This window comes from Alligator mississippiensis, chromosome 3 (genome assembly GCF_030867095.1).
Source record: "Alligator mississippiensis isolate rAllMis1 chromosome 3, rAllMis1, whole genome shotgun sequence".
Classification (NCBI taxonomy): domain Eukaryota; kingdom Metazoa; phylum Chordata; order Crocodylia; family Alligatoridae; genus Alligator; species Alligator mississippiensis.
In genome coordinates, this window is record NC_081826.1 from 216,850,251 (window position 1) to 216,873,163 (window position 22,913).

At 44.1% G+C, this 22,913-nt stretch overlaps 1 protein-coding gene across 3 annotated transcripts; it reads right to left on the reverse strand.

The window, feature by feature from the left end:
• Positions 1-78: 78 nt before the first annotated feature.
• On the reverse strand, positions 79-22,645 carry PHAX (phosphorylated adaptor for RNA export). 3 transcript variants are annotated; one of them, XM_019478137.2, is made up of 5 exons: positions 22,458-22,645; positions 17,828-18,444; positions 13,116-13,236; positions 6,207-6,290; positions 79-2,229 (listed from the first exon to the last, which is right to left on the reverse strand). In XM_019478137.2, exons 1-5 carry the CDS (start codon positions 22,530-22,532, stop codon positions 1,936-1,938), a joined length of 1,191 nt encoding a protein of 396 aa, XP_019333682.1. In that variant the 5' UTR covers positions 22,533-22,645; the 3' UTR covers positions 79-1,935. The 3 variants fall into 3 exon arrangements, with proteins under 3 accessions (XP_019333682.1, XP_006271182.1, XP_019333681.1); XM_006271120.4 differs by having other exon boundaries at positions 22,422-22,644; XM_019478136.2 differs by lacking the exon at positions 22,458-22,645 and adding an exon at positions 21,579-21,792.
• Positions 22,646-22,913: the final 268 nt, after the last annotated feature.

A 22,913-nucleotide genomic window follows, 5' to 3' on the forward strand; every position in this document is an offset into this window, starting at 1 on the left:
AGAAACCCTGGGGGTGGAGGGGTATCAAGTCAGGAAGAGACAGACCAAGGGGGGAAAAATTAGACTCCATTTTCATACTTTGTTTTTCAAAACTGCTTTATTTAACCAGGTTAGAAACAAGACACCTTACTTGGTCTAGCCCTTTAGAAGTCTGCCCACACTCCATCCCTGGAAACCACATTTCAAGAAATCCACTTAGAAAATCCAAAATTTTCTCTTCTTGCATGAGCTAATCAAAACCTGAGCAAATGTTGAGGGACAGGGAGGGCTCTCACAATGCAAGGTCAGCTGTTAAGAGATCAAGCTAGTGAATTTCTAAGTACCTTTAAACTACTCCCTCAATCATTTTGCTGCTTCCAAAGTAGTGCAGGCAAAGCTTTGTATAATTTTAGGCATGCTAACATTTACTAACCTCACCTTTTGGAAATATTGATGTTGGAACTCTCAACAGAAAACAAAAAGCCCAGGACCATTAAGTGTATGCATGTTCTTTTAAAGATGGATAAAAGCCAACATGTTTTTTTTAAATGCAAATGATTGTCTCCCAAATCACTTTTATGAAATGGATTGGATAATCATTGAATTATCCAATTTAAGGAAACTCTCCTATTTTCATAAGCTTCAACAATCTTTCAAATCTATTCAAGTAAAGAACTGCATCTGGCTTACATGGGGTTTTTTATTTCCTACTGCTTTTGTAGTGAAATCCATGAGAATTTTGAAGGATCAGGCTGTCTGTTTCCCCAGTTGGAAGGTGGAGCTCATTAAAATGCTGTGAATATCAAACTGAAAATGAAGTGCTCTATTTATATTTCAGATGCCATGCATCTCAACAGAAATTAGTTTGCTACACTCAACACCCCCCCCCTACTGCTTAGCACTTCTATACCTATTACATCTTCAAATTACATTACAGATGTTAACAAAGTAAGGCATCAACACCTTCTTGGGGGAGGTAAGAATGACCTATTTTGCAGACTGGGAGGAAAAAAACCAAAGTGGAGAGAATTGAGAGGATGGTGGGCTCTGAACCTTGGGGGTTGCCTTACAGGCCTGTGATCAAAGCTACCTGCCATCTGAACAAATACTGGGGTATAAAGTCATTTTGTAGGATTTTCATAACACAAGATTTGTTTCTGCACGTGTGTAGTCTGGAACAGATGGAAATAGTACAGACACATCTTCAAAAAGAAACTCAGCAGCAGCATCTAGCCCATTCGGCAGGAATTCAGTTGCAGTCAACAGACTTTGAGGCTAAGGGTTTGTACAACCTATGCCAGTTACAAAGATTACACTAAACAAGCAGTTAGCTTAGTCTACTCTTGTTATAACAACACCAAAAAACGCTCTGTCCTGTCCCATTTAAAGATCTAGAAATCATGGACTGCCTCCACTGCTCACTCTGAGGAAGTGGTTATTCAAGGGACTGATGGTCGCTTTAATTTTGGGAAACTGAACAAAGGTCTTAATCCTATCAGTAGTACTATTTTTGTCAATACTTGGCCCTATTGACCATATCACACCTTTAATAAGATGTCTTACTGGAGAGCAGATGTTTCATTACAATTATGAGTGGTGCTTGACTTTATATTTAATCTGTCCCAGTGAATGGTTTGTTAGTTAAGCAATAGCCCTGAGTTGATTCCAAAACTTGCCCAATGACTCAATTTTAGGCAACACATACTGTAAAAAAGAAAACAGTCAACTAAATCACCTAAAACATTTTCTGGGGATTCAACAGAGCAACAAAATAGGACAGGTAACAGCTCTTCCACACTGTTAAATTTACATAATAATTATGTATTTTGTCCAGCATACAAGTGTTTCCCCATCATCTTTATTTGTGAAACTTATGAAACAGGTTAGAAGTATAATAGAAAAGGCTGATTTAATATATTCATAGAGATATAGTTCAAGTGTTCAGTATATTATTGACTAAAAGATCTCCAAATCATGGGCATTATCCATTTCAATGGTATCCTCTGGATCCATCTTTATTTCACTGTGTCCTTCCATCTTTATTTCACTGTGTCCTTCCTGTAAGTCATCAAGAGAAGCCAGGGCCTCATTTGTATCGCTAGCAAAAGTTTCTCGAGATGCGTCGTCATATTCTTGAAGGTTGAGCCCTTTAATAGCTTGTTTCATCTTCTTCCCCAGAACTTGCACTCTCCTCTTCTTAGCAGCCTTTTTGTTTTCGTACTCCTTTTGGTTTTCTACATAGAAAATTTCCTGGAAGAAGAAAAATATTTGCTTAACGTATAATGACTACTAAATGTTTAAGAGCTAAGGAGAACCTAATCAGAGCATAGAGTGCTCTATTAACCTAGTCATATATTCTAAAATTATATTAACCTTTAAAATAAAAATAAAAACCCTATTACCTAAGAAAAAGAATATGCAGAGGCTACATTTTTAGACAGATGCCCCAACACACACATTTTGTAGCTGCAAAATTTCATGTTTTTTTCAGCTTCCCTAGTGGAAAGGACAGCGATATAGGAGGACCAGAGCAATATTTATTTAAAAGAAAACCTCTAATTTTTCTGAACTGAACCAAATTCATACTAAAGCAGATGGTCCTGTAGTTTATAATAAGAGCAATTCATGTTATTTCATGTCATCTCAAAAGGAGTGATAATTCAGCAGCCTCAGTACAACAAATTTAAATTCACTGTTCATACAATTCAGAATGAAAGCACAGGCTGGGACTCGATGGAGAGCCTTGAGTGGCAGACAAACTGCAATAAAGAATAGGAGGGGGTAGACAGATTGACTAAGTTTGGAGAAAAATAATTGAGAAGAGATAAGAAACTAGAGAATCTAAGGGGGGCAAAGAGACAGGAGTGGCTTTAGGATAAACTGGAGGAGATAGGGTACAAGGGGCTAAGGTCAGGGGGAGAAAAAAAAAGCACAGAAGGCTGTGTGACACAAGAGCATGTTTCCTCCACAACTGGGAATAGAACCTAACTCTCACTGCTCCTCTTCTGTTAGCCAATATTTTGAAGCCCAGTGGCAACGGGTGTTTCATCCCCCCCTAGCGCTGTTCAGAGAGGATCACAATGAACTATCGTACTGTTATGAGTTATTCTTTTAAGTCTGTGCTATGGATTTAAAAATCCCAAGCCCAAGAAGAACCCTATAAGCATGAATATGATGCCACAAGATCTTGTTCAAAAAACATTGTTAAATGTAAGTTTATCTCTGCAACCTTACTTCAGCCCCTTTGTGCAGACATATTGTGATACAGTCTTTAATTAAATAATCTACATGGCTTTACTGTACCAGGTAAGCCATGCTCCAGCCTCCCCTGCTGCACCTGGGTCCCTTTGCAGCATGCTAGAGTGCACATGCAGGGTCATAGCCAGTGACAAATAGCAGTGGCACAAATATGTGCTGCTGGTATTTGTCCCCTGGTAAATGCACACTCCTCCATGTGCCTGCTTGTGGGGAAAGGGGCCAGGAGGCTTCCTTGGCTGACCAGAGAAATCCAGGGCAGACTGCGGACTAAAAGGGGAGCTTATAAAAAGTGGAAACGGGGAGAAATTACCAAAGAGGAGTATACCTCCTCTGCTTGCACATGTAGGCAGGCAGTTAGACGGGCCAAAGCTACCATGGCAAAGAACTCCTCAATGAGTTCTTTGCCTCAGTGTTCCTAAGCGAGGGGCATGACAAGTCTCTCACTGGGGTTGTAGAGAGGCAGCAGCAAGGCGCCAGACTTCCATGCGTAGACCCTGAGATGGTGCAGAGTCACTTGGAAGAACTGGATGCCTTTAAGTTGGCAGGCCCGGATGAGCTCCATCCGAGGGTGCTGAAGGCACTGGCCGACATCATTGCAGAGCCACTGGCGGGAATATTTGAACGCTCGTGGCGCACGGGCCAAGTCCCGGAGGACTGGAAAAGGGCCAACGTGGTCCCCATTTTCAAAAAGGGGAGGAAGGAGGACCCGGGCAACTATAGGCCAGTCAGTTTCACCTCCATCCTTGGTAAAGTCTTTGAAAAAATTATCAAGGCTCACATTTGTGAGAGCCCGGCAGGGCAAATTATGCTGAGGGGAAATCAGCACAGGTTCGTGGCAGGCAGATCGTGCCTGACCAATCTAGTTTCTTTTTATGACCAGGTTACGAAATGCCTGGACACAGGAGGAGGGGTGGATGTCGTATACTTAGACTTCAGGAAGGCCTTCGATACGGTATCCCACCCCATACTGGTGAACAAGTTAAGAGGCTGTGACTTGGATGACTACACAGTCCGGTGGGTGGCGAATTGGCTGGAGGGTCGCACCCAGACAGTCATGGTGGATGGGTCAGTTTCGACCTGGAAAGATGTGGGCAGTGGGGTCCCGCAGGGTTCGGTCCTTGGACCGATACTCTTTAATGTCTTCATCAGTGACTTGGACAAGGGAGTGAAATGTACTCTGTCCAAGTTTGCAGATGACACAAAGCTATGGGGAGAAGTGGACATGCCGGAGGGCAGGGAACAGCTGCAAGCAGATCTGGACAGGTTGGACAAGTGGGCAGAAAACAACAGAATGCAGTTCAACAAGGAGAAATGCAAAGTGCTGCACCTAGGGAGGAAAAATGTCCAGCACACCTACAGCCTAGGGAATGACCGGCTGGGTGGCAGGGAAGTGGAAAGGGATCTTGGAGTCCTAGTGGACTCCAAGATGAACATGAGTCGGCAGTGTGATGAAGCCATCAAAAAAGCTAACGGCACTTTATCGTGCATCAGCAGATGCGTGACGAACAGATCCAAGGAGGTGATACTTCCCCTCTATCGGGCGCTGGTCAGACCGCAGTTGGAGTACTGCGTGCAGTTTTGGGCGCCACACTTCAAGAGGGATGTGGATAACCTGGAGAGGTTCCAGAGAAGGGCCACTCGTATGGTTAAGGACTTGCAGGCCAAGCCCCATGAGGAGAGACTGGGGCACCTGGACCTCTTCAGCCTGCGGAAGAGAAGGTTGAGAGGCGACCTTGTGGCTGCCTATAAGTTCATCACGGGGGCACAGAAGGGAATTGCTGAGGTTTTATTCACCAAGGCGCCCCCGGGGGTTACAAGAAATAATGGCCACAAGCTAGCAGAGAGCAGATTTAGACTGGACATTAGGAAGAACTTCTTCACAGTTCGAGTGGCCAAGGTCTGGAACGGGCTCCCAAGGGAGGTGGTGCGCTCCCCTACCCTGAGGGTCTTCAAGAGGAGGTTAGATAAGCATCTAGCTGGGGTCATCTGAACCCAGCACTCTTTCCTGCCTATGCAGGGGGTCGGACTCGATGATCTATTGAGGTCCCTTCCGACCCTAGCATCTATGAATCTATGATGCGCCCCTTGAGAACTGGACTCTATTCCTGCCTCTGCCATAGAGTTCCTATGTGTTACCAAGTAAGCTGCTTAAACTAATTTTTCCACAAGCTGCCACTATTTGCATCCTCCTTGCTTTCTGGATACCCAATATGAAACCTTGGGTAGGATCTGTAAACTGATATATAATACTAATACTGAAAAGTCACTGGGTGGCCACCAAAAATTGGAGGGTATTTTTGATTTTAATCCACATTTCAGTTTCCTCGTTGAAAAAATGTTGTGAAAAGAAATGTTCATTAATGCATGTGAAGCACTGAGTTATATAGTACCAAGTATGACAGAACATCTGATAAAAAAAAATACTAGCTCAGAGCAGGATTTAACTAGTGTGTAATCAATAAGGCACTGGCCTACACACTGCGCAATGAAGATAAGGCAAAAATAGCGAACAGTTCTTAATTAAATGAGTATCATGCATCCCATGCACAGAATAAGGCAGAGGTTCTAGTGGAACAAGTAATCTGCATTTTTTGTAGCTAAAAGCCATATCACAGTTTAAGTGGACAAATGGGCTAGAATAGACGGTTGGCATTGCCTAATTCTAAAACCACTGGGTCCACAGCCTTAGTAATGTATTTTTAATGGAGAGAGAGACAGAGTGAACTATAAAGCCATTGCCTTTTTGTATTTAGACACTTTCCTTGCCTGCTCAGGAATACAATGGGAATTTGCCCCTTCACTCTACAGTTATTTTCTTAACCAAACACAGGTTTTTGTACAATTTAACCTCCCCTTGAAACCATAAATAAGAAGCACTATGAAAATTAAATAAAACTATTCTTTAGTTTTAAAAAAAAATTTAAAGTTTAAATTTACTGAAGACAGTGGCTGCGATTTGATGCTTTTACCTTGATTTGCTCTTCTTTGATGCTGGGTGTGTTTTTCAGTAGGTTTAAATAAACTCCCCCAGGTGTTCTTCTTCTGCTGCCATTCTGTATAAAGAGAAAAATAAATTAGTCTCCTTGCCACATTAAAATGGATTAAATATTTGTCATTTAAGAAATCAAAAGTTCTGCCTTATTTATATTTAAGCAAGTCTTTATTTGCAGAAATTTTAATATTTGCACTGTGGTAGTAGCGACTCAGAGTCACTATAATGACCAGGATACTTTGGGCACTTTGAGACTACAAAGGCAGGGTCCCAGTATGTAAGGTACTTAATAAACACATCCCTCATCCAAAGGGGTCTCATTTGGGCTTTTTTTAGCTATAAAGGCCAGCGACCAAATACAGCACCGCATGTTCAGAATGGTGAAGGTGGTGGCAGCGGGGGGTGTGGAGTTTGCCTTTAAACTCTCTCATAGCAGAAAGAACAAGTTACTGACAGGTTAGGTGAGTAAGACTTACTGTGCATACTCCTACCCTATAGTAAATGGAAGCTAAACTGTAGTAACAGCCCTCAACGAACGGTGGTTATGTGATCATGGACTAGCTTTCATGTACCACAATGTTAGAGCATACGTATGAGCAACTGACGCATGGTAAAACCATGTTCCTTTTTAACCTGGAGTAAGTTCTTACGACAAATATCATTAGCTAGTCAGGTAACCATGTTCCATGATTTATTTTCCCCAAAGTGTTCACTTACAACCTAAATGCCATGTCCTAGTGAGTAAGCAGGAGACAGCTTTTGCTTGATAATGTAATTAACAGGAATCTAAATGCTGTTGCAACTATTTGTATTTCTGAAAGCTGAAACATCTAAAACTAAGGAATTACACATTCAGATTCTCCCAATGGTTGTCTTTGGTGTGAACGTACTGAATTGACTCATGGTAATACTACCTAAAATCTCATTTATTAGACCTTGTGATGTCTGGTAAATCTCTTTCATTTAAGAATTCTAGAGCTCAAATATTTTCAAAATCTAGTGCTTTATTTATGAAATTACGTGCATTTAGATGCATTAAAACCTTACTGCATTTTTAAAGATAATCCTGAAATCTCCCTCCTTGCACACACAATCTATGCTTCAGTTGAGTTTAATGCTTAATGAAAATGTTAATAGCAGGTAGCCGTGTCATATTAGAGCAGTGGTTCCCAACCGTTTTTTGCCGCGACCCGCTGCTGGGAGCGGAGCGCAGCAGCAGCCCAGGGGCAGGGGAGCTCCCGACATGTGGTGCGGCTCGTCCTTTGTGTACAGCAGCACTGGCATTGCCCCCGTGACCCTCATATGGGTCATGAACCGAAGTTGGGACCCGCTGTATTAGAGAGTAAATGGAGCTAAACTTTAGAAAAATGCAAGTGTTATGGACATTTATTCATACTGCTAACGATAACAAAATGTAACACTTCTCAGTATGCTAATACAAAAGATCATTACTTTCTGCCAAGTAAAAATACAGTATAAACGCAGGCTCTTGTTTTTATATTGGAATTCAAGTTCAATACACAACAGTTTTAAATGGAAACAACTGAAGACACCTATACATTTATCACGTCAGTCCCAGAACCCTAACAAAAAATAGCAATTTGTTAGTTATGGCTTTGACTTCCAGCTGAAGAACTTATATAGCATACATACACATTAATTGGAGGTATGTGCTTTCATCTACTTTTGGATAGCAAATGCTTTAGTATTTTGCAGTACTATACATTTCTTATTAAGAGAAGTCTAGATAATTAGCTAGAATGTTTATACATACATTTGTTAAGTAACACTGTCCACAGTGGCTGCTTGAAAAATCTAATATTTTATAGAAAGCATGACAGCCCCTAATAAGCACAGAATTTCTTAATGTGTACCTAGCTTCAAATGGCTCAGGGACAGCTGTTCCTGTGGCAGGCAGGTCACAGGTGACAATGCCCCAGTTGTGAAGGTGCTTCAGGGACCCCTGTGGCTGTGAGACCACGTCAGCTGTGGTGTCCTAGCCATGAGGTTGCATGTCGTGCCCCTGTGGCTGGGAGCCCTGTCAGCTGAACTGGGGCATGTGCTCCCATGGCTGGGAGCTAGCACGAGTTGGGAGCTCCCAGGCTCAGAGTTGCACATGACGGGCCCCTTTCCCATGATTGGGAGCTCCAGTTACCCGATGGGGTTCTCAGCCACAGGGGCCCCTGGCTAAACATTCAATTAATAACATGATACGAAGCAGCTAAACATTATTACACATTTTATGGAATAACTTTGTAGCTTATTCCTCTTTTTATCAAACCATTAACTGAATTAACATGTGACAAGGTGACCATTTAAGGCACGATTACCTGGTTAATCATGCCTTAAGTGTAAGATGTAGATGGAGCCCAAAGGGCAGCAAAGTTATACATATACAACTGTACCTTTATCACAACTGATGAAAAAGAGGGAAGAATTATGAATACTGTGGAGTACGCCCAAGCCATCCAGCTCTTTAGACTTTTGGTGGTATATTGCTTATGTATAGAGATCTACTGAATTCACAATTTCTGTAGAAATGCTGAATTCAGCCAGTCTCCACAAAAAAGCCTGTGCCCCATGAAAAAGGTCAGGGACCACAGAAAGGCATGAAACTGGCAAGTTGGGGTGGGTGGGGAGGGCAAAAGAGCTGCAAAAACAGAAAAGGGCAGGAAGCCCTGGCACCCTGAAGCATGGGGGGGGGGGAAGAGAGCAAATCAGAGGCTGAGCCCCTGCTGTAGGCTCAATCCAGGAGCCAGCCAGGGAAGCCAGGAGGGTTTTGGTGCTAGCTCTTAAAAGTGCCCACAGGCATGTTCCTGCAGCATGCATGCTTTGCTCGTCTGAGGAAGAGCAGAGATGAACGTGAAGTCTTGTCAAGAATGCCAAACGTTTCAGCAGTGGACCAGGCAAGATGGTATCCTGCAGGGACCTACCACGCAGGTGGAGCCAGACTCTTCCGTACCACCTGTAATCGAACTCTGGATGGGTCTATGAAAGCCAGCACTGCTTGTCACTTGGAGTTCAAGGTACACATGAAGAGGAAGGCTGCTTCAGAGGCTGAAGGTTAGAGCAAGAAGCAAGTGACTATGTCTGGTGGCTAGAAACCTTTAAATACCATTTTGCTTTTGGGAATTGGCTTGTAGGTAAAATAGATATGTATTAGAACAATTGTTCAGGGGAATGGCAAGGGTTAACTGGTTTAAAAAAGCCTGTTTGTGACAGTTTCCTTCAAGGCCCACTGTGTCTGAAGCCACAGACACAGTTTGGGAAATTGAAAACATGTACCCCACTGTTCCATAACATGAACAGTGTACCCAAACAGAGATAAGGGACTCTGTAGCATTGGAGCCAGGTCACAGTGCCCAACTGCAGAGCCCTTGGGATTTCCATCTCATCTCCAAATTAGGAGACTGGTAAAAGCCTAAATTAAGATGTGTGTGCATGTGATGGGTTTGTCAAACAAAGGAATATGCTGACAGACCAGAACATGTACAGTATGACGACTATGGGGAGACCAATCAACGATGCCTGGGAATGAAGAGTCATCAGAGGAGAAAGAATACAAAAGGAGGGATTTCATAGCAACAAAGGGTCCCCAAGAGGAGAACTGAGGCCACCATGGACGAAGGGCACACCACCAGCCCATCTTAACCACTCTGCTGGTGGGGGGGCTTAGCTTTTGACCTCCAGGCTGCTGGCATCTGACACTCAAGAGAGAACCTCAGAGTGAAGCTTATGTATTGGCCAGACATACCTTCCCTGTAGCCCTATGACTGGAAGATACAGAATCTGCTTGCCTTACCTGAATTATTCTTATCTGTTATCACTGTGTATCAATAACATTCACTTATTATCAAATGGAGAGGCTGAGGTCAGTCTGAGGGTTTGGGTCCACCCAGAACAAGGTATCTGGGTCATAAATCCAGTGCCAACAGTGACCTCCCTGTTTAAAAGGACCATAGAAAGCAGCTTGGCAAGGCAAGGGGTGGCATTTTCCTTTGTGGAGGCCTCTCCAATAGCAAACATGCCACTGGAGAAACTTGATCACCTGAAGTTAAGGGGCAAACAAACAACACATGCCAAATGCTGGCAGTTTTCCATGTGCCAAAAAACTTTGCCAGGACTATCTCTCTGCAGTGACTGCTTCACATGTACAATCCATGAAGGCTACCTTCACAGAGTATCATTCCTTTTCCATTATGGCTGATGAAGCCACAGACCCCGAGGACAACTAAATGCTGCATGTTTTATACCAGAGAGTTGAACTGCCCAGGACCTGCCTGTGTTTCAAACTGAACTGGTCCACCTCACATCTGTCAATTTTTCTACCATGTCCCAAGCAATTGTGAAGGTAGTTGTCAGCTATGGTGTAGACTTTAACAAGATCTCAGCATTCCTGTCTGACAGTGCCATGTACATGGCTTTGTCCGATGTGCTCCAAGGAATGCTTCCCAACACTCCTTATGTCACCTGCCATGTGCACATTCTGTCCCTAGTAAGTAACATTTGGCATATGCAGTTCCCCAAGGTGGATAGTCTGGTGTCCTCTTTAAAGAAAGCCTTCAAGCACTGTCCAGGTCAAAAGGTCCAGTACGGGGAGTATGTCGATTGTCAAAGTGGGGACTCACATGGCACTATACTCTTGCCACCAGAGCCTGTGCTCACATGGTGGAATTCCTGGTTCAGTGCGGTCTGTTACTACCAGCAGTTTGCAAGCAAGGAGCTAAAAATCACACCCGGCACACACTGTATGCTCAAGCTTCATGATCACCTAGAGCGTGGTGACATTCAAAATCAAGTGATGTTTGTGGCAGACAATGACACCTTCATGGAACTCCTGACCTGGTTTGAAGGCCAGCAGGCTATGAACCACCATGCACACAAGGTGATGGATTTGATAAGCTGGACTGAAGACAGTGCATTGCAAGAACTGTCACGCTGCCCTTGTGAAAACCAGCACACAAGGGACCTGTTCCAGGCAATAGCAGTGAAGCTGAACCATTACTACAGGTATGACACATCAGTGACACTGCAGTTCAGACACCTGGCTGCCCCCTTCTTTAGTGCTGTTTGCATTTTGGACCCCAACCAGGTGTCTTTGCTGAGTTTTGACCCTCAGCTTCTGAAAGCAATTCCTGGATGGGGGAAGAGTATGGCAATGAACATGCTGCTTATGTGAACTTCAAGGAGTACCAGATGCCTGTGTCCAAGGACTTTGTGACCGGTTTCCACACCTTTACGTCCTGGCAAGATGTAGCAACACCATTCCAAAGAATGTGGCGGATGCTGAGCATGCCATCTCACAGTGTATGGACAAGTATTCACCCCACTGAGACACAGAATGTCTCCAAGCCATTGTGGCTTGGTGCAGCATGTTTGCAGTTAATACATAGCATGAACAGCCTGGTTTAAGGTTAGCATTCAGTTTCAGTAAACTCCCAGGGTCTCCATGGAGACTGCCAGGAGCTGTGCAGGCAAGGGCTGCTGGGAAATGTAGTCTGGCCAGAGGCCGGATCCACCATTTTGCTCACATCCCTGACTCAGATGGTATTATTTAATAAAGTATATATAGTTGGTATTACTTGTAATTCATCATGTCCATAGCTTTATTTTAATAAGATATTTCATTTTAGACCTTAATTAGATGTTTAGACTGCTTAATAATATGTCAATCCCCTGATTAAGCCTGCAAAAGCTATTAAATGACACATTATTAAGTAGTCTAGAATGCGGTTAGTGGCTTCTGTGGGCTTGAACAGGGGATTAAGTCTGCAGAAGCCATTAATTGATGTGTTAGCAAGTTCCAGTTTGGGACCACTGGTCAATCTCTGGGGAGGAGTGGGACTTCTGGGGCCCCTCGGACAGTGGTACGGGGGTGGTGTTCCCAGGGGGGCTGCCAGGTTTGGACTACGAAAATGGAGCTGGGCACCACATTCGGACTGCAAAATCGACGGGCAACTGCCCCAAACTTGGTAGGTTCCTACTTACATATATAGGCCAGCAGTATCAAACATCCACACTATCTATTTGTGTGACCTGTATGCAAAAACTAAGCTGTCATTATAATAGGAATAGATTATAATAGGAATATAATAGGTTTCTGTTTCCTGTGTTAAGGCAACATCCCCAAGAAGTAATCAACACAAAGATGTCTTTAAAAGACAGCAGAGAGCCTAATACAGTAGTTGAGAAATGCAGACACTACTGCCCCAATTTGTTTTGTTACACTGTTTGCTCTGAAGCTTTATAGCAGCTTTAGCTATTTACCCATGTTTTCTCACACACAACATACCTCCCAAAAAAGACATGCACCTTATTTTGGGAAAGGAGAACGAAGATTTTTCCAGTCATGGCTGAATTCAGACTGCAAGGGATCTTGATCTCATGACTGAATCCTGACCAGTGCTGCTTAAGCAAAAGTTTGTGTTAGAACTATTCACAGCCACTGGTGAACTGGCAGCAGCTGCTGTCTACTCAGCTAAAAGCTACTTCCAATTCTACAGCAACTATTAAAGGGTTAACACTGTACCTCTGCCTCCAAAGTGAACCCCACCCCTCCCTTCCTGAGGTTGGTATGGGGAGAAGCATGGCAGCCACTTTAAAGTCTTTCCATGCTTCCATTCCAGTCTACAAAAATCAGCTTTTATGCTTAAGACAAGTACCCAGATTTTGGAAGGCTAATTTTTGGGGGCAGTGTAAATGTGGTATGAGTAAAAAAGGTAATTGTGGATTGTCCTCATAGTTCAATGTAAAAGAGAAAGAAACGAAGTTATTCCTAAAGTAACACAGGGACTTTGGAAAACTTCATCTAGTGCTAAAAATCTCAACATTATTTATTACAATAAGACTGAAAAAACCTATTCCTACTTTTATTAATTTTTCTTACCACTACAAATAGTCCACCATTTTGTTCCACTTCTGCTGTTTCCATAAGTAGTTCAATAGCTTTCCTAGTCCCAATGATTTTCACTACTCGGACTATCAGATCTTTCTTGGGTTCTCGAAGCCTTAAAAAACAAACAGACAAACGCAGTCAACAGAAATTCTCACATGAGTAAATTAGGCATGTTCTTTCAGCTGCACTACTCAAATAAATCTAGACAGTGAAAATGTTTATTCATAATACTTAAGATTCATGTATGCATCGCTGCGTGGGACAGAAGCCTGTAAACCAAATGCACGTCTATTTTTTCCTTTTAAAGATTTGCCCCATCAACCTACCATTAGCTCAAACTCAAAATACTGTGTTTGACAGACACACCTGGAAATAGCATGCTATTTTTTAAATTGCTTTAAATAAAAACTTGATAAGCATTTACACTTCCTACCCACCAATATGTGGAATGGTCTTTTCAGCAAGGGCCTTTTCAGCACGTGGAGCATCAAATGGTAGTCATTATCCAGAAGAAACTGTCAAACTCACTGTATGCAACTAAGGGCTGTCTCTCTCTCACACACCCCGCCCAAACAAGAAAATTAATTTACAGTCTTCTTAAGTTAGTTGACTGTAACAAAGTGAAACATTTAGAAAAATGGTGAAAATAAGTGTCCGTTCAAATCCTTTCAGTGTCATTTTCTATATGAGAGAGTAGAGTACTTCGTTTGTTTTTTTTTTAAATAAAAACATTAAAAAAGGAAGACTATCAGAATCAAGCATTCTACTGCAGTGTATGCAACTCAAAACAATGCCATATGCAAACACACACAAAAAAAAAAAAATGAGACTCAAACTGACTAGCCCAGTGTTAGCCAACCTTTCCCAGCTGTGGGCTGGAATGACCCACCTTGGCTCAGAGGCAAGTGGGTGAGTGGGTGCTAGGACCTATCTGCCACTGGCACAGCTCCCTGCAGCGGCATGAGCCAGTGCTTGCTTCTGAAGCCCCACCTCTGTGGGCCAAATACAAAGACTTTGTGGGCTGGATCCTGGGTATGGGCCACAGGCTGGAACCCCTGGATTAGCCTGTTTTCACTGTGCAAACAAATAAATGCAAGTGATAGCCTAAATAATGAAGAGTATATAAAGTTTTAGACAATATAACCATATAGTCTATGTTTCTGTAAATAAGCTATTCTACAGTGGGAATTATATTCTTAACTTTCATTTTAACAATCAAGGTAATAATGATGCAAAGATGCTCTTCTCTAGTAGTTTATAACATGGGACACACGTATATACCTAGGCTTGAGCACATCAGTAGTCCCATTAAGCTCATTGAGAGTACTTGTATACTTAGAGTTAAGATATATTTTAATGATCAAAGTCCTGAAATTGTAAAGATTTACACATGGGCTTAATTTCAGACACAAATATGAGTTCAACAGGATTACTGATGAGCTTGAAGCCAGGCACATGCTTATGTCCCTGCAGAATTAGGGCTCAAATTAAATATCACTTGGAAAGGGATGGGAGGTGCAGGATAAAAGTCTTATGAAAATACAGTAAGAACAGGTAGCAGCATTAATCTGTATGCATCTTTGAATGCATGTTGTCTGAATCAATTTAGTTTCCTGTTGGCACTAAGCAATGGAAGTTCACACACGGTATATGCTACTATACAAAAAAGATTATACTAAAAGAACATTATTAAAGTTGCCATCTAAGTCAGGAAGTGTCAGATTTAAGGCTGCCTATGCAATCGTATTTCAGCCCCAATGTGCACATGCATTGTGATAGTCTAATTATATAATAACATTATATTTGAAGGAGGAAAAGATTTTTGTGGGAGTTATCTTTTACTGGATCAACTGCATGATCGGGATAAACTTAGAGCTCTTGAATGGAGTGCATTCTTCTTCACATCATTCAAAAGCTTGTTTTAAGTCCATCCCAACTATGCAGCTGGTCCAATAAAAGATATTACCTACAAAAATTCTTGCCTCTTGCATATTACTCAGACCATCAAAGCTGGACATCACTTCTAAACATTCATTATGTACTGCATGAACTTTGGCTCACACGAGGACAAAGTTTAATTTCTGAACAACTATCAGAAATTTTATCTTCTCTACATTATTTGATAATGTGTGACCTTCTTATGCACAATGTTCAGATCCTCAAGGGCTGTTCATCCTCATCAGATAGTAACAATACAATCTTCACCATGTTTTATATAAAACCCATTTGTCATGGGGGCATTATTCTCTATTATACAGATAATGAAACCAAGGCACTGAGAGTTAAGATGAGAAATATCTGCATTGTTGGCACCTAATTTGAAATATTCAGGATGGTCTCCACTGATTTCAGTTCCAGCTGTGTGCCCAACACTTAGGCAAGCCAGACTAAGTCAGGCAGCACACAAATGAGAAACACAAGGAGTAATCACTTGCGACAGGCTTGAATTAACTAACTTGACTAGCATTATATATGAATTCTGTGACAGGGACAAAATCCAATTCCCCCAAATGGCATTCAGCTGCCTTACTCATTTTATGATCAATAATCTTTTTCCCTTCCTACAATTTCCTACCTTATTCACTATATATCTTCAAATGTATGCAACTTAGGCAACAAATAAAGCAGGGTCCTATAGCTAACAGCCTTCTTTGCTCCAAAATATGATTCTCAACCAGGATGTCATAAGAGCGTTTGAAGGCTGTTGTGGGGTGCCATGCAAGATTAGCACTGTTCAGTGTGCAAGTACCGGAATAAGATTCACAAGATCAACCCATATATTCCAACAGAAATCTACAGTGTCAAAATCATTCTGACTTGTCATCCAAGTTCTCTGCAACACAAGATTTATTCTATTATTTTTTTCCAGTCAAAAAAAAATGAGTGAAATAAGTTTCAGAAATGGTGCTGCTAAATTCAGAAAAGTTATGGAAGGGTGCCTTTAAGTCTACATAGGTTAAGAACTACTGCTCGAGCCCTGATACACTGCCAAAGCCTAGTCCATTTCACATACTAAATGATCCAGGAGCCCTGTAGAAAACTACTATATGGCCATTTTATTAAAGACCATCATAACACATGTTCACAAAGGTATATTATGGTTGTACAGCAAGGGTCAACAACGTTTTTGGGCAGAGTGCCAAAAATACCTGCAACCTTAACTATTGTTGAGATGTTGGCATGCCAGAGGGGAGCCGAGAGGGGCCCAATACTTATGGCAGTGCAGCCCTGGCTCTTTCCCTACATTCTGCCCCAAGGTGCACGTGCCAAGCAAAATGCCTTCTCACGCCACACTGGTACTGTGCTGGGGGTTGCCTACTCTTATTGTACAGGTAATCTTAGTTCTGTCATTTTTTAACTTTCTACTTTGCAACTTTAATAATGGTCTTTTTTAACATAGCTTAATAAAAATACTAAAACTAAGCAATTATACCTAACTGAAGACGCATTTTCATATGCATCAAGGGGCAACATATTGACACTCATACGGCTCATCAGCAGAGATTAAACATTTAGATTCACCATGCAGACAACTGCCACTGAAGTTAAGGAAACAACAGATATCAGTAGTAAACTGCCATCTTCTGTGTGTTCCAGGATGAGAGGATAGCACACCCTTTGCCAAAAAGTTTCCCAAATATCTGCTGTAGACGGATGACACCCAGGCATCCTGAGATTCATTTGAGTCTCCAGAGGGAGAGTGCTTTCTGGTAGGCACAGATTCTTCTATGAATTCTTCCCAGGTTTGAACACTCCTCCCGTCACCTTTAACCTGTCCCATTCCTTTCTCTTCCTAGTCTGCACTGTTTAGGATCATCTCAATCCCAGTCTCTTATCAGAGTTCTCTCCCTTGCAGGCCCCTCATCAGATCTGCCCCTCTGCTGTGGGGCCCCTATGATTCCTTATGAGAGCTATCACCCTTCCCTCCCTTAGTTCGATACCCTCCCTTTTCACTGGTTCTCAGTCCCACTACCCTTGACCCACTGTACTTCAACAGTAGGAAGGGAAATTTGTCCTGGAATGTTATTTATTTGAGGGTATGCCTTTTATTATAAAAATCTGCCAAAATTTGGGCCAATTATAAGCCTCTGAAACACTGCAAGTCACGTGTGCTATGTAAATGCTCTAAAATTCTCTAGATTCCCCCAAAAGTGTGGGATCGGGAAGAAATCTCCTTTTAATTGCAGTTGTGTTGCTGTGGGTTATGCCATGTCTCTATACCAGGAAGAAGAGTCAGAAGTATATCTTTCCTGTTCTGGCACTTAACCCCTTGATTGCCTGCCACTGGTCTAGTTCTTTTCAAACAAAAGGTCACCTCATTTTAATAGGGTAAATATATGTTTTCCTAGCTTTGTTCTGAATAATTTTGGTTGCAAATTCCACCCTCCCAGAAAAAAAAAAAAAAGGCTGATGCTCAGACTGGAAATTTTCCTAAATGGAGAAGTTGAGCAGTTATAAGTAAATGAAAAAAGCCCAGGAAGTGACACATCCTCAGAATGCAGAGCTACAATCCCCACTGTAAGGATGCTACATTTGCCTCAAGATCCTGGGTACATGTATAACTCGAGATTTGCTCCTATTATTTAACATGGCCACCTAAAACATTTTACACAAATGCAGCCTTATTATTTACTTCACTAGCTTACATATAAATAAAGGATTGAGGAAATACCATTAAAAAGAACAAAACACAAAAGTCTCACCGATAAGCAATTTCATCTGCCACTTTTTCCTCAGAATCGTCTTCAGTAATCTCATACCTCCCTTTATAATTCATCTCTTGTCTTTCACCCACTCTCTCCTTCACAGGCCGTTTCCGTTTGAGATGACCTTTTCCATTTTCTTCCTCCTTTGCCACCGATTTTTTGTCATCCTGCATGTATTCCTCCAACTCTTTGTCTAAAGATTCCACCTCTTCCTGAGCTTGCTTCATAAGCTTTTTTGCCAACAAGTAATTATAAGTCTCGGACTGCCTGCTCTTGTCAATACTACCTTCCATTCCTAAAATCCCAAGTTCAGTGGCTACTGCATCCTGACTTTGTTCCTGAAGCACTGAGCCCCAAATGTTGTTGATCTTTCTACCTCCTACAGCAGTTGTTTGCTTTTGCTGGCTCTGATTAAACTGAAAAGGCTCTTGTTTCACAGGAGGAAGGTTAAAACATTTCTGTCGTTTCCGTTTCCAGAAACTATCATCATCTGAATCTGAAAAACTGTCCTCACTGGAGTCCACACTTTTGATTGTCCGGTAAGGAATAGTTGGTGCACATCCTGAAATGTTGCTCTGGAAAGGTCTAGCTGCATTGTTATCATTCTGTGGCTTCTGAAATACAAAAGTTAATTTTATAAAATAATTCTCATTCATTAAAAAAAGGAAAAAAGGTAAGGGCTGATGTTATTAGTGTATTGTTATAGAACTGCTGTATTTTTAATGTTTCACATGGAAGTAAATGGCAGCACTTGCCATTAGGGCAGCAGTGGGCAAAATGTGACCTGGGGGCCGGATGCGGCCCACCAGGCCCCTAAAAAATTTCGAAAATTAATATTGATCTGCTGCCAGCTACCTATCATGTGGCCCTCGATGGCTTGCCAAAACTCAGTAAGCGGCCCTCCGCCCAAAATAATTGCCTGCCCCTGCATTAAGGTCTATAGCTCTTACCAAGAGTTATTAATTTATCCCTTGGTCCCTTCCAACTCTAATTTTCTATCATTCTATGATTCTATAATCTTAATAGCTGTACTCTGCCCACATAAAAAAAAAGCAAGCTAAGGAGATTGGAAAAGGTAGTCCATCCAGTTTGATTCTAGGGAAAGAGCAGGTGTTAAAATAGAAATTCCCAAACAGGACAAAAAAAGAGACAAAGCAAGGGGTTAAAAAGGACTCAAAGGAGTAACAAAAAGTTACAAAATAACAGAAGGTGAATCAGAGAAATATGGCTGGAAGGGACCTCCAGAGGTCATCTAATCCAACTCCCTGTCAGAGGCAGGATCATCCCTATCAAAGCCAAAATCTAGGAGAAGGGGTGGCTGACAGCCAGGGGAAGGTAGTGGCCTTTTCAACAAGTCAAAAGAAACTAGCATGGAGCAAAGATAGAGAGGGTCTCCCCAACTGAGAAGACAAGCCACAGCCAGCAGGGAAGGACTCTGGATGGAGCTAACTGGGAATTCTCCAACAAAATGAAGAGCTTTACAAAAACGGTGGTTCACTGAGTCTAAAACGTCTTGAATGAGATTAACTTTTGTCAAATCCAAGGCCTAACACCAAGGAAACCCTGCCTGGATTCTTGTCAGTTCTGCTCCCAGCTGGTGACCCTGGAAGATTCATGGGGTGCAACTCCAGACTAGTCTGTTAACTGGTCTGCTCCAAAGCTGTAATCCCTGGAGCCCCTGCAGCAAATCAGTGAAATTGAAAGAACATCCATTTCACTGCTGGCGTTAACAGGAAAATTAACAAGAATGACAACTCCAAGAAGTAGCTGTAGAGTCTGGGCAGCTTTAGGTTTGCTGGAAATTCTGGACAGTTTGGCTTCAATCTCATCTGAACCAAAATCAAATTTCAAGAGTTCCTATGAAGGAGAAACCCCCTTTTGGGGCAGCTCCAAACCCTGAATGTCCCAAATCTCCAAAGTGGTGAGACAGCTGAGGTAGAGAAACTAATACGAGATTTACTATTATCTAGCATCATGCATTTTTTATGTTGTCTTAATAAAGAGCTATATGTTTCTAAAATTCAGTCAAAGTCCATCTTTTTGTCTCACTAAACACATACCCTTGCACAGGGAAACTGTTAGGGGTGCACTGATAAAGATCTTTTGGGTCGATACTGATGGCCGATTATTAACGAGCCATATCAGCCGATACCCATCCCATTGCTGATACGCAGCTCGGCAGCTTGGAGAGCAGCATCTGGCTGCTAAGTCTGTTGGGCAGGGAAGGAAAGGGGCAGAGCCAGGAGATGCAGATCGAGGCCCCTGCAATGAGGAAGTGGGGCTGTGGCTGGGGCAGGCACTGCACAGACAGGGTAAAGCGTGGGATGGAGCTGCAAGTGGCTTGTCTGGAGGGGTGGGGGCAGAGAATTCAGTTATGCGCACCCCCAGGGGAGCATGTTCCCCCAGATCTGTGCACTGGGTGAGGGCAGGCTGCTGCTGCGGGTTGGAGCTTGGGGACAGCACCAAGCTCTTCCTGGCAGCAGAGGAGCTGGGCCAGGGCTGTACTTGGGCCAAACAGCAGCAGTGATGCTGGGGTGGGGGTAGAGGGCTACAGGGTGGGCTATGGCCACCTCAGAATTTGTTGTAACCCCCCACCCAGCGCTACCACTGCCTGCTCTGAGCGCAGCCCCAGCCCAGCCTCCTCAAGCTGGGAAAAAGTCAGTGCCCTTTACAACCCCAAGCGAATTAAGTGAGCCCACCCTTGCCCTGTGTACAGATCCAGGGGGCACATGCCCCCACAGATGCCTTCCTCAGGGTTGTTTGCAACAGCAGGAGCTATCTCCCCCTCCCTGCACCTGCCTCCCTTCCCCACTCCCCAGATGAACCGCTTGCAGCTCTGCCCAGCACCTGCCCCAGCCCCGCTCCTTCCCTCACTGCAGGGGCCTTGATCTGCCCCCCCACCCATACCCTAACAGACTTACCAGTCCGATACTGCTCTCCAAGCTGCTGGGCTGGCTGCACACACGCACGCGGCATTTAATCGACTACGTTATCCACCACATCAACCAAAAAAAGCTGATTGCCAATAATGTCAATTTTCCTTTTATCGGTGCTGATACAATATGGACCGATGTACTGCTGCACCTCCAGAAACTATAAACCAGAGGGCACTCACCTAGCTAGTGTTCTGGGTGACATGTACCTAAATTATAGGGTAATGGTGTCAGCAGTGGTCTAGGGGGCCTAACAAGTTGGAATGTGGTTTTCTGTCTCAGAAAAGGGCAGTAAATAAGGGTCTGCATCCTGAGTGAGCAGCCTATCAAACTTACTGAAGAACAGGGCCTGTAAGAAACTCAGAGCACATGGATCCAGTTAATTCTGACCAAACACAGCAGACTAGTGAGTGTCTAGCTGGGGAAATCACTGTTGAAGCCCAGACAATTTACAGGAAAATCATTTTGAAACAAAAAGAGCTATACCCTACTTTCAGGTAGAAACTTTATCCAAAGATTTCAAAGCATTCTACAGAAACCACAAGTCACCCCATGAGGATACCCTGGGGGCTGCCTAATTGTTCCTTCCCATGTATCCAATGGGTAAACTGGAAAATTCAAAAGCAACTCATTTACAGTTACACGCAGAACCTGTGAAGGCTGATAGTGATAACATCACCCAGAGTCCTGGCTCCCAGTCTTGGACTAACCAAAAGACAATCACAAAGCAAGCATCCCAGGACCTCCTCTCCATTACTAGTTCTCTGCCAGCATACTTGAGCCACCAAAAAAGAGTGGCTAAAGCACATACACACCTGCATGGCTTTGCACAGCTCCCCTATGGCAGCTGTGCTGGCAGAGCATGCATTCGCAGGGCTGGAGCAGCCAACAGAAAGCCTGGATGCACCTACGTGCACCATCTGTTGGCTACAAGGTGGCTGAAGCCTTCTGCTGCTCATGGAGCTGGTGTTACTTGGCTGACAGATGCAGGGCTGTCACCACGCAGGAGCTGGGTACAAGCATGTCCACCCACTCTGTTTTGCCAGTCAAGGTCTGCTGGGAAAGAGCAGGCTAGGCTTCACTTGCCATCATTTTCAAAGGTGATGTTCAAGAAAAGAGACCAGGAAACAAAACAAGCTTTGAAAAATTATTTTTCCTCCCTTTGATGAATCCATCCCTCTTGCTAACTCAGCTGGCTTTGCACTGACCTGCCAGCATTACTGGGGGGGAGGGGTTGTTAGGGGGGGCAGAAGTATACACCTTAGTATCCCATATTTAACCTCTTTAATTCAGGAGGATGTTTGGTAGCACAAGTGGCTCCAGGCACACTGCCAGGACACCCCCACACACTGAGCACCCACCTCAGCACCATGTGGGGGGGGGATATAGCTCTGACACGAGCAGACACCCCAGAGCCAGGGGGCGGCCCCATGGGGGCGTCAAGGGCTCCCCAGCCCGCAGCCCCCCGGGCGCCCCTCCCCCGCGCGGGCGGTGCCAGCAAGGCCCCGCCCCCGGGCGGCAGGGCACGCCCCCCCCGGCGGCGACTGTTAACGGGGGAGGATTGCAGAACGAGGCGCTGCCCCTCCCCCCCAATCCGCGCGCAGCCCGGGGGAAGGGGTACGGGCGGGGAAGATGCGGCGCCTGCAGCCTGTTCTCACCGGCGGCAACGGCACGGGAGGGGGGGCGGCGGCTACCGGCATGTCAGAATCCGAGTCGGAGATCTCGCCGTCCTCCACATCCTGCTCCATACCCCGCGCCTCCAGCGCCATCTTGGCCCGAGCCGCTGCGTGCTGCCGTCAGGGCTGAGGTGGGGGAGGGACAGGAGCGCAAACCCCCCGCGTTGCCGAGCGCAGAGCTGAGAAGAGCCAATGGGACCGCCCCCCGCGGCAGGGGCGGGGCTACCCCTGGCGACTGCAGGCCCCGGCACGCTTTGCGCGGCTTCGCGTGACCTACTTGCCCCGGCATGCCTTGCACCGGGCAGCCCAGCGGGGAACTCTATGCCCCGGCATGCCTTGCGCAGCGCGAGCTGGCCGCGGGGCATGCCGGGACTTGGAGTCATTGGTCCTGCCTTCTACCGAGGGGACGTGCCAGGGGTCTCAGCAATGTTCTGTGCCTATGACACATTGCAGCCTTCCCCCCCATCCTCTAGC

Bases quoted from the DNA above. Each gene is read 5' to 3' on its own strand.
- PHAX (XM_019478136.2), bottom strand. From the start codon at position 21,722: ATGAGCAGCAGAAGGCTTCAGCCACCTTGTAGCCAACAGATGGTGCAC. The intron at 18,445-21,578 runs GTGTGTATGTGC...TTTGTATTTCAG, and splicing joins AGCTGTGCAAAGCCATGCAG to AAGCCACAGAATGATAACAA. The intron at 2,230-6,206 runs GTAAAAGCATCA...TTCTTCTTCCAG, and splicing joins TCAAAGAAGAGCAAATCAAG to GAAATTTTCTATGTAGAAAA.